The 10534-nt window shown below is 45.1% G+C and overlaps 2 protein-coding genes across 2 annotated transcripts in view; one reads left to right on the forward strand and one right to left on the reverse strand.

Annotated features, from left to right (window-relative positions):
* Gapdhs (glyceraldehyde-3-phosphate dehydrogenase, spermatogenic) overlaps positions 1-10534 on the forward strand; it is a 74826-nt gene that overhangs the window by 10982 nt on the left and 53310 nt on the right. The window lies entirely within an intron of this gene.
* On the reverse strand, positions 524-3621 carry Krtdap (keratinocyte differentiation associated protein). Its single transcript, XM_013149083.2, has 6 exons — positions 3457-3621; positions 1909-1947; positions 1775-1816; positions 1590-1634; positions 954-1001; positions 524-685 (listed from the first exon to the last, which is right to left on the reverse strand). The coding sequence occupies exons 1-6, from the start codon at positions 3541-3543 to the stop codon at positions 647-649; spliced, it is 300 nt and encodes a 99-aa protein (XP_013004537.1). The 5' UTR covers positions 3544-3621; the 3' UTR covers positions 524-646.

Consider the following 10534-nt stretch of genomic DNA (forward strand, 5'->3'; position numbering starts at 1 on the left):
TAATAAGCCACATGTGGTGGTATACACCTGTAATCCCAGCACTTTGGAGACTGAGAAAGGAGGATCCTCTTGAGTTCAAGGCCAGCCTGGGCTACATAGTGAGTTCAAGACTAGCCTGAACTACATAGCAAGACCCAGTCTCAAAAACCCAAGAACGAAAGAAAGAAACAAACAAACCACTACTAGCTTTGCTATAAATGATAACCTGATTCATTAACAGTATGTCCTTAGGACTTCCTCCTATTCCTTACATAGTCTTCTCTCAGAATTCAAGATCTCTGCCTGCCAAATCTTAATTTTTCACTTGAGCCTAGTAGAAGAGGGACAGAATCACAGATTCAGGAGCTGTTTGGAGCCAGAGCTGGTGGTGCACACCTGTATTCCCAGAACTTGAGAGGCTGAGGCAGGAAGATCACTGTGAGTTTGAAGCCATCCCGGACTACAAAGTGAGTTCAAGAACAGCCCGAACTACATAGTGAGACCCTGTCTCAAAATATTAGAAAGAAAAAATCAAAAGGAGCTGTTTGGTTGGAAAGCATTTTATTAGTGTGTTGAACCAGGAAATAGTTACTGTGGGAGAGGAATCATATTTTTCAGAGAGGCTCTTCCAGTGATGGTCAGCAGTCCTGGGTCTTGAAGGAAATGGTCACTGGGCATCAGGCTCTGCACTCCTCATTCCTTTCACCTGGAGAGAGAGAGGCAATAGTCCTATTGGGGGCCCCTGGGTGCTGGAGTTCACACAGGGAAGCCAGTGTAGGATGGGACACTGATGGTAAAGAGTGTCTGAGTTCATCTAAGCTCTTATTCTTCTCTGAACACAGTAGCTAAGGTCTCCTCTGGCTTTGGTGAGAAGAGGGTTTCATCTTTCATTGTCCCCACTCTTCCTTCCACGTCCGCTGCTGCTTCCTGCACCCACCACCCCCCTTGCCATCATGATGGGATACCACTCTTACCTTAGGAAAGGCATCCCAGTTCAAGAAAGGAAGCGACTTTTTGATGAACTAGAAGAAGAAAAGAAGAGGCCATGTGAGCAAGGGTCCAGAAGCACTCACCAGAGAAACTTCCCAAAGTACCCATGGTGCTGTTTTTCTGTTATCACAGTAAGAGCCAATGTTCTGTGTCTGTCTTACACTAACTGCTCTGCAGCAACCTTTTGCAGCAGGCACTATTATCATCCCCTGGTCAAAGACAGGGAAAGTGAAGCTCCCATAACTGAAGATGTCTGCTTCAGATCACGTAGAAACTAAGGTACAGTCATGAGACACAAACTGTGGTCCAGCTCTGTCCCTGACTCAGCCTTCTGAGCTGGGTGGATCTCATTCTTTGTAAAGGGGAAGGCGATTCAAATAAAATCTTGGCCAAACTCTTCCTCTTCTAGATCTTCTTTGGCTCTGTTCCTTGACTGCCTTCTTAGGAAAAGAGTGTGGCTGTGACAACCTCCTGAAGACTCTTTCTTTGAGTGATAATGCACTGGACAGCACCCAGGCAGTGCTGTTACTGCCACTTAGAACCCAGGAATGAGCCAAAAGGGCTAAAATGAGCCCTGCTTGCCATAAAACAAGAAAAGGAAGGGGCACCCAGGGACTTACATCTGTGAGGGCATGCCAGTTTATGAATTCTTCAGGTTTGAAACCCTATGCAAAAAGAAAGGCCAGAATGAGATCAATTCCTGGGAAAGGTGGAGATTAGCCCCAGCACTCTGGCAGCTTCCCATGCTGTTAATCTCCTTTTTAAAGTCAGTATTTTGGGTCCTGCACTAAGCAGTCTTACTCACCTCTTTCCATCTGCCAATATTCAGCAACTGGTTCTTAAAGGCCTAGGCAAAAAAGCAAGATGTTACCAAGTTGCCAAGGAGCACAGAGGTAGGGGGCACATTCATAGCAGGAGTGTGGGAGAACAATCATTTACCTCTGATCCCAGTGCGTAGTTACCAATGGTAGTTTCTTCCTGGAAAAGGAAAAAGAAAGGGACAAGTGATTATGTAATATGCACCTCCACCGCATGGTGTTCTGCCAGCGCCACCTCATCTGCCTTGCGGTCTCCATTGAGCCGCTTTGTTCTAGTGGGGTACGTGCTTAGCAGAGAGGGGAGAGGACAGGTAGAGCATGGCAAGTGTAAGACAGAGAAGTTCCAAACCCAGGTCTGCATTCATATGGAAAGTAGGTGGGGGAGAGAATAGAGAGAAGAGGACACCTCCAGAGAAAACTAGATAGTACTGTTCTGCAGTTGACTTAATTCCAAGACTTGTAGATTTGAGAAACACCCATGTTTAGTTCTAGAAACACCCATGCTTAGCCCACACAGCTGGGTGGGGAAGGTTAGCACACGGGTGGGAGCCAAGCTGCTGACGTGAGCTACTTGCATTTAATTGGCAGAGGCTAGTTTGCTTTGGGACTTTATTGCCACTAGTGCAATAAAGTCGATTTCCCTCCTCCATGCCTCCCATCTTGGCAGCTTCTTTATTTCTTCCTCACCACAGACTCACAAGTACATAGGACTCGGGCTTGACCAAATGCTTAGATTTCGTAGTAGCTTGGCATGTTTGTTTCTCAGTTTGAATTAAACATTTTGAAGTTTTCTAGGTTTCCATTTCCCGAAAATTTTAACACCACAGTGACCCCACCTTTTCTCACTTAGCAACAGTCAGATGGAATCCATACGGCCTCCTCGTAGATCGGGCTCCTTTGCTCCCCTTCCTCTGAGGCCCAAACAGCACCCCCTTGCTCATCCATACCATTCACTTGGATCCTCATCAGTTGAGTCTAAGATCCCTATGTTAGACTTTTAAATCCAGAATGGACAGCATTCCCCACCTTAGAATATGAAGGAAGTAGAAAGGGGCCCAGGATTCCTTGCCACCTGGGGACTAGATCCTAGTCATAAGGAGTCTTAGGCTTGCTGAAGCTTAGGTTCCAGAGGTGGTAGGAAGCCCCCAGCTGCCTGGAAGCTATTCACTGGGCAACAGTAGAAGCAAGGATTAGGGTGACTCCAGACACCTCACCTCAACCCCTGCTTCCTCCCAGGATCCAGTAACCTAGCCCCTACCCACACTTTAATCATTGCTTCCAGAAATATGTGTATCTGTGACCCTATCTGGCCATATTGCTTCTTGTTTCTCCAATGACCTTCTCTTTTCTTGAGTTCTCAGAACCCAGTGCCCACCTTGAGTGAAGCTTTCCTGATTTCTCCCATCACTCATTTCCCACACCTTCCCCCTCTCACAACTGCTGTATCAATTCATTGGTATCTCTCTGACATTGCACCTCGAGTAACTCACATTTTCTATTGTTCTGTTGTGCCCTGCCTCCTTTCCTCCCTTCCTCAGAGCACCAGCTTCTCATTTGGCCTCTGACTATATCCAAAAACAAAGCCACATCTCCAGTAATGGATAAAGGATAAAGAAATTGAGGGGTAGTCAAATGCTAGGCATAATAAAAGCACAGGTGAGATGCTCACCTCACGCTTCTCCAGGGCTGCCCCTTGAGCAGAGTGGAGCACCAGCAGAGAGAGAAGAGTCACAGCGGGAAGGACTGGGATCCTCATGGTGTCAAGTTTGGGGTGCTCTGAGGCGGGGCCTCATCAGTTGCCCTTTATATTCCTAAGGTGGTAGATATGAACAGAAGTGGGGACCCCACCCCACTGACTCACCCCCAGATCATGTCATCCACCCCCAAGGCTCTGGGAGGTAAAGGTAGGGACTGTTCCCTACTTGCCTTTGATTTCTCAATTCATGTTCTGCCCCAGGCATTTAGAAGGTGAGACTGCAAATGGATCTCTTCATGTAAATGTGGATGCAATGGAGACAGGCTGGACCTGTCCTTCCCAGAGACTGGCAGTGGCACCCTGCAACTGCTCCTTTTGCTTTTGCCTCTTTTTTTATATTGTTTATTCCTCCAATATTTCAGGTTCTTTTTTCCCATGCTGCCAAATCTGTCGAAAGTCCTCATACTGAAGCTTTCCATACTCTGGACTCAGTCTTATCACATTCTGGTCAAACTGTTCTCCTTGCTAGAGGCCCCATTTTCTTGTTCAGCCTTCTGGCCATACTGCTTCTTGTTTCTCCAATGCCCTTTTCTCATCTTGAGTTCTCAGGATCTGGTGCCCACCCTGGGTGAAGCTTCCCTGATTTCTCCCACTCATTTATTTCCCACACAAAACTGCTGTATCAATTCATTGGTATCTCTCTGACGTTGCACCTAGAGTAACTTACGTTTTCTGTTGTTTCCCTTTAGAATATTAAGATCCTTGGGTCAAATTTTATATCTTCTATCTCCCTAGCACCATACCTTTTACAGATTTCAGGGAGACCCAAACTTGCCGTGTTAGAATTCATAATCAAGCATCCTTCTGCCAAGCTGTCTGTGTATGTTCCTCTTTTGAGCCTACATCCTTCCCATCACTCAACTGCCCATCTTTTACTCTTGGGTGTTCAGAGAGACAATTGTCTTGACCTAAGAAGGAAAAGAATAGAGAAACATACAAGAAAAAAAATCATGTGTTAGAGATTGCCAATTGTAGATGGATCTCCATATTCTGAACTTTGAGTGTCTACTCAACTTCAGTGAGCTCTTCCCAATACACACCCCACCCCTGGCTTGGGATTTGGATCACCGCAAAGTGACAAAAGAGCCTGATGAAGCAACCTTCTCTACAATGAGGTTCAGGTGGCCCAACCAGTTCCTGGTGTAATAGGGAGGTGCTGGGACAGAGACTAGAGCCGCCAGGGGAAGGCAAGCCCTTACCTGAGGGTGGGTCTCCTAGCTCAACCTGCTGCAATACATATCAGGCCCAGGGTAGGAGGGGACATATCATTCATGAACAATCTTATTAAAGCCACAGGCTGGGCACTCTGGTCCTACGTACCCTGTCCCTGTTTAGTCTCAGGAGGTGGTCTCTGTGTCTAGTGGCGTCTCCCCCTGTGCAGAGCCACCTGAGGACACAGTGGTGGAGAACACTCAGCGAGCACTAATGGCCGTGTGGCAGTGGATGGCATGTATGGTTAGTGCTACTGGAGGGGACAAGTAAGGGAATGATGGAGTGGGTGGAGAACCTCCTAAAAAGTTTTCTTGAGGACACAGGTTTTATGTTTAATAGAGGCTTACTAATTAACAATGATTGGAAGAGCTCATTAGCCACTATTCTACCAGCATAGGGCCATCTCCAGGAGTGGAAGGAATCTGGGGCCATACAAAGTTGGAAAGGTTTTATACAAGTCAACTACATTTAGCTGCACTCATGGAAGATTCTAATTTCAGCTCTGGCAAGGTTACTCTGGCACAGATGGCCAAATACCATCATCTGTTTGGCTGCAGTGCCTGCCCTGTCATTGATCTTTTGTAACCTACCTCCCAATGTTTTCCTTTCCACATAATAATGCTAATAATAATATTACCCAATTGACTGGGAGCTTGCTATGTAGCAGGTCTTGTGCTAAATGCTCTAAGTGCATGATCTCACAGAGGTATCAGAGATTCTCTGAGGTAGATTCTGTAATTATCCACATTGATGAAGGAGCCACAGCATATAGAGGTTAAATAACTTACCCAAGTCACACAGCCAGTGTGGCAGGGACACCATTAGAGCCCCAGGACTCCAGAGCCAGAGCCTGTGTTGCTCTTGTGCTATACTGTGGTTTGTGTCTTGAAAAGGGCCTTGGCCAGCCTGTGTAGTATTTTATGTGAGCTAGACCCCTGCCCGGCAGTGGGGAGAGCACAAACTCATTGGCTCCTTCACCAGGTGTCCTCCGTGATGTGCAGCAGGAGGCATGCATTAATTTAAATGGATTCAGTTACATACCTTTTTGGACTCAAGGGCTTTGCACTGAGCTACATCACCAGCCTTTATTTATTTGTTATTTATTTATTTATTGTTATTTTGAGAGTCTTGCTAAGTTACTAAATTGACTGGCCTGGGCTCAAACTTTCAATCCTCCTGCTTCAGTGTTTTCCAGAGTACTGGCACCACACCCAGTTTAAATCACACACTCTTAACAAATGAAAACGTAGAACTAAAAGGTTCCTGGCATTTGGTTAATGTGTACCATGGAATGAACCTGCAGTTGCTTCAGTTTCCAGGTGCCTATTATATTTCCCACACCACCCATATTTTAAACCTAGTGTCCCGCCAAGCTCAGAGCTAACTATGATCCAAGCACTCTGGGAGGTTGAGGCAGGAGGATCACAAGTTCAAGCCCAGCCTGGGCAACATAGCCAGACCCTGGATCAAATGAAAAATAAGGAGAGTTGGGAGAGTAACTCAATGCAAAGGCCTTGGTTCAATCCCCACTACTGAAAAAAACAAACAACAAAACAACCACCCTAAAGTCCTAGTTTCTAGTCTTAGTAGTTAAAATTCTAGTGTTTTATAAAAGGTGCTTTATTTCTCTGAATATAAGCCAACTACTCCAGAGCTCAACCAAAGAAATTCAGTTCCTATGCTTGAGAAAAACTAGTTGTGTTGGGCTTATATATTTTTTTCACTTGTCACCCTCCTCACATTTTCAAGGTAATTGCATCTTTACCTGATTTTTACTGTAAATGCTGGTTTTAAAATCTAGAATCCTTTCTACACTCCTCCCCTGACTCCAAGTATCCAGAAAGGGTAGAAAGCTTTCAGTGGGGGAAGGGGGCCACGGTTCAGGTGGTAGGTGACAAAGGAATCCACTCAGGCTTCGGTTATTCTTTGGATGTATGCCACAGGATAAGGGAATCACATCTCCAGGCCTTGCTGACTTCCCTGTTCCTTCTCTGAGAATACCATAAACCCCATAGGCCTGCTCCCACCCCACCCCTAACCTGCCAGAACTTGAATGTGGATAGCAGGTGAGGCCCAGCCCTAATTGCTACATCACAGGCACTCAGAGGGGCTGGAGCCAGCTCCCTGGGTGTTGAGAGGGGGCTTGAAGGGACAGGCACCCAGTCTTCAGAGCTTTAGTGAGTACATAGGTGAAAAGCTATGAAATCCCTGGAAAGCAAGCCAGCTAGAACGGCACTGACACAAAAACAGGCATGTGGATCAATGGATCAGTATAGGTCAGTGTTTCCTGTCAGGAACAATCCCAGGAAAATTCATCTGATTTGACAAAAACATACACTAGAAGAAAGATTGTTGCTTTAATAAATGGTGCTGGGAAAACTGGCTCTGCACATACACAAGATTGCATCTAGAGCCAAATCTTTCACCAAGTGCTAAAATCAAAATGGATCAAAGACCTAAGTTTTAAAACAAAAACATTTAACCTTCTGAAAGATAAAATAGCTAAAACTCTTGAGGACATGGGTATAAGCAAGGATTTTCTGAACAGAACGCCAGTTGCACAAGAAATGACAAGAATCGACAATTGAGATCATATCAAATCTAAAAGCTTCTGCATAACAACACACAGATTGAAGAGACAACCTATAGAATAGGAAAAATGTTAGCCTTGGACAGAGGACTAACATCTAGAATAAAGATCTCAAAAATTAGACCCCTCTAATAAAAGATTTAATCAAAAACGGGCAAATGAAATAAGTACAGATGGCTAACATATACATGAAAAAATGTTCAATGTCGCTGACTATTAAGGTAATATAAATTAAGACAGCTTACTCCAGAAAGAATGGCTGTCATTAAGAAATCAAATAAGAACAAATGCCAGAAAAGTGGGGGAAAGGAGCCTTTCTACATTATTGGTAGAACATAAACTAGTACAACCATTATGGAAATCAGTATGGTGATTCCTCAAAAAACTAAAACTAGAAATTTTTTTTGTCTTTTTGAGACAGGACCTCACCATGCAGTTCAGGCTGGCCTTCATCTCACTTTGTAGGCCAGGCCGGTCTTGAACTAACTATGCTCCTGCTTCAGCCTCTCAAGTGCTGGGATTACAGGCGTGCACCACCACATCTGGCTAAAACTGTTTTCTATTTACCCTCTGAATATCTTCCCAAAAGACTTAAAGACATATTGATACATGAATACCTGTGATTGTAGGAGCACAATTCATAATAGCTAACTCTTGGAAGAGACCTACATGTCCAGCAACAGATGAATGGATAAAGAAAGAGTGGTATTTATGTAGAATGGAGCACTGCTGTGCCATAAAGGGTAAACTTGAGTCATTTATGGGAAAATAGATGCACTTTGAGACCATGTTGTAGTCAAGATTTATAAGAGAAAGAATTTAATACAGGATATATAATTTATAGGATCATTTTACAATATTTACCCAAAGACTCAAATGCAAAAGAATGCAGGAGATCTGTCCACACACTAGAGACCCAAAGAATCCATTTGAGGTTCTGGCTGCCATGGTGATGTCCTGCATGAGTCCATCTGGAGACCTACAGCCTATGGCAATGCCCCCCATGAATCTGACTGGAGGCCCAGAGCCCACCGCAGTGTCTCATGCACGTCTGTATCAAGGATCTGCACTGGGAAGGCCCCAGGGTCAGTGACAGGAGCTAGCAAGTCTGTGCCAATGGGATGAAGGATCTGTACTGGAGACAGGAAGCAAAACTCAAGGTAAGGACCAGAGTTCCTCCAAAAAGAACCACAGCCATCCTCAGCAACAACAAGGACCTGAGCTGCTCCAGTGATGAGAGTAGCTGAGTTCACATCAGGAAAGCCAGCATGAAGAGCTTCTCCATGAGGATCGCAGCACGCCGTCCTCCCCTCCAGTTCTCCTTTAATGCTGTTGGCAGCAGTCCTCAGGGGGGCCTTCCACACTCAGCACCACACTGATTCAGCTTGCTGGGGGTTACGAGTTGACCATTAGTTAATTTGCCACAGACCATGTTAAATTGCATGGTTTATATATATTAGCGAGAAACTCAATATATAAATAGAAGATAGATAATAGGAAATAGTCCTTCCTATTATAATAGGATACCAAAAGATAAAAAGAATGAAAAAAGAATTAAGATGTGTCATGTACATGTACCCACTCCCCATTAGGAATGCAATTGTTATGTACTGCAACCATGTACTAATAAAAAAATAAAAATTGAAAGAAGGAAGATGGTTGGGACTGGAATATTAGGCAGAACTCAAGACTTGATTGTTCCATGTTTTCTTCTTCCCTCTGCCAGTGTCAATAATAATAACACACTCCACAAAGCAGCTACATTGCCCAGCAGGTCTGGTTTCTTCCTCTGCCAGCCACCCTGTGTGCCCGTTGCTTAAACTTCTCCCGGGAAGATTTCCTGGGTTGCTCCCACTCAATTACAACCCCTCCTGCATTTTGCTAATTTATATTTACCAAGCACCCACTCAAGCTCTTAGTGCTGGGAATATGTGTTAGACCAAGTACTTGCTCTATGGAGCTTATGTTACAGAGGGTCAAACAGATCACTGTCGTAACCATAATAAAAACAAATAAATCAGGAAACTATGATATCCATGTTATCCAAGATAACTCCAGACAATGACAGGTGCTGTAAGGAAAGCAGGATGACGTCATGGTGATCCTTGGTGAAGATGGACTGGGGAGGGACATTGAACTGATAACTGAAAAGAAGTAAGAAAATAAGCAAGTCAGGCATGGTGGTACATGTGTGTGAGCTCAGCTACTGAGGTGGAGGCAAGAGGCTTGCAAGTTCTGAGTCAGTCTGTTGCTTAAAAGCAGCAATTAGAAGGGCATGTTTCTTAAAATTAAAAATAATAGAATTCAAGGACTGAGCTAGTAGTAAAGCGTCCCTGGGATCTCTCCCTAATACCACGAAGAGGGAGAAGAAAGAGAAGGAGCAGGAGAAGCGTGGGGGAGGAAAGAGAAAAGAAAGAATTAAGAATTAAATTTTTAAAAAGAATTGAGACATGAAAGCAGCAGAAGTGGCCTTCTGAGGATCTTAGATCTAGGGACAGGTAATGAACAACGATCAGTGTCCTGTGAGGGACTTTCCTAGCGAGTGCTTGCTGCTTGGAGGGAAGACCAGAGGCAAATGACGCAGCCTTGGTGAGCAGCCAGCGTTTCTCTGTAGGACTAATGAAACGCTTGTGGAAAGTTCTTCACAGGGAATCTTTCCTGGCAGTCGTGCGAGACTGAATGTTGGAACTTTAGGGGGCTGATGTAGAGGACCCCAGAAGAGGTGACTGGCCTTTATAGGAAGGTCCCCTATGCTATAGAACCTCAGTCTGCTTCAGCTGTAACTTTCAACTTGGAAGAACTGCTTTTGATCCGAGAACACTCCAAAAGTCTAGAACACCTTGGCTGTCTCTGCTTCCACCTAGGTCTCTCAGAGACCAGCCTGAGGAGACCTCCGTTCCCATTTCCCATGCCTCACTCACCTCCAAAACTGCCTGTCCCGGGTGAGGATGGAGGACCCTCTCTGGGACTGCTCCACGTGCTCCCCCCTGTGGCTGTTAGTAGGTACTGCGAGGCTCTCCCTAGCAAGTGGACCTGGATGAATGCAGCCCGGTAGCCACAATTCCAATGAGGTGGCAAGCTTGGGAAAAAAGCCACAGCTGGTCGTGCTTTTGCTCCCTGCCAGGTTGGAGCAGTTGGATTCTTTTTACTAAAATGTTTGAGGTCCTCTGTGTCTGCTGGTTTTGGGAC

This window comes from Cavia porcellus, unplaced genomic scaffold, assembly GCF_034190915.1.
Source record: "Cavia porcellus strain 051 isolate PalLab524CR breed Dunkin Hartley unplaced genomic scaffold, mCavPor4.1 scaffold_7, whole genome shotgun sequence".
NCBI lineage: Eukaryota > Metazoa > Chordata > Mammalia > Rodentia > Caviidae > Cavia > Cavia porcellus.

What these genes read in the sequence shown, in the direction of transcription:
- Krtdap (XM_013149083.2), bottom strand. Translation starts at nt 3,543, where the DNA reads ATGAGGATCCCAGTCCTTCCCGCTGTGACTCTTCTCTCTCTGCTGGTG. An exon ending in ACTGGCATGCCCTCACAGAT is followed by an intron (nt 1,002 to 1,589) that starts GTAAGTCCCTGG and finishes TTCTTCTTCTAG; the next exon opens with TTCATCAAAAAGTCGCTTCC. An exon ending in ACTGGGATGCCTTTCCTAAG is followed by an intron (nt 686 to 953) that starts GTAAGAGTGGTA and finishes CTCTCTCTCCAG; the next exon opens with GTGAAAGGAATGAGGAGTGC.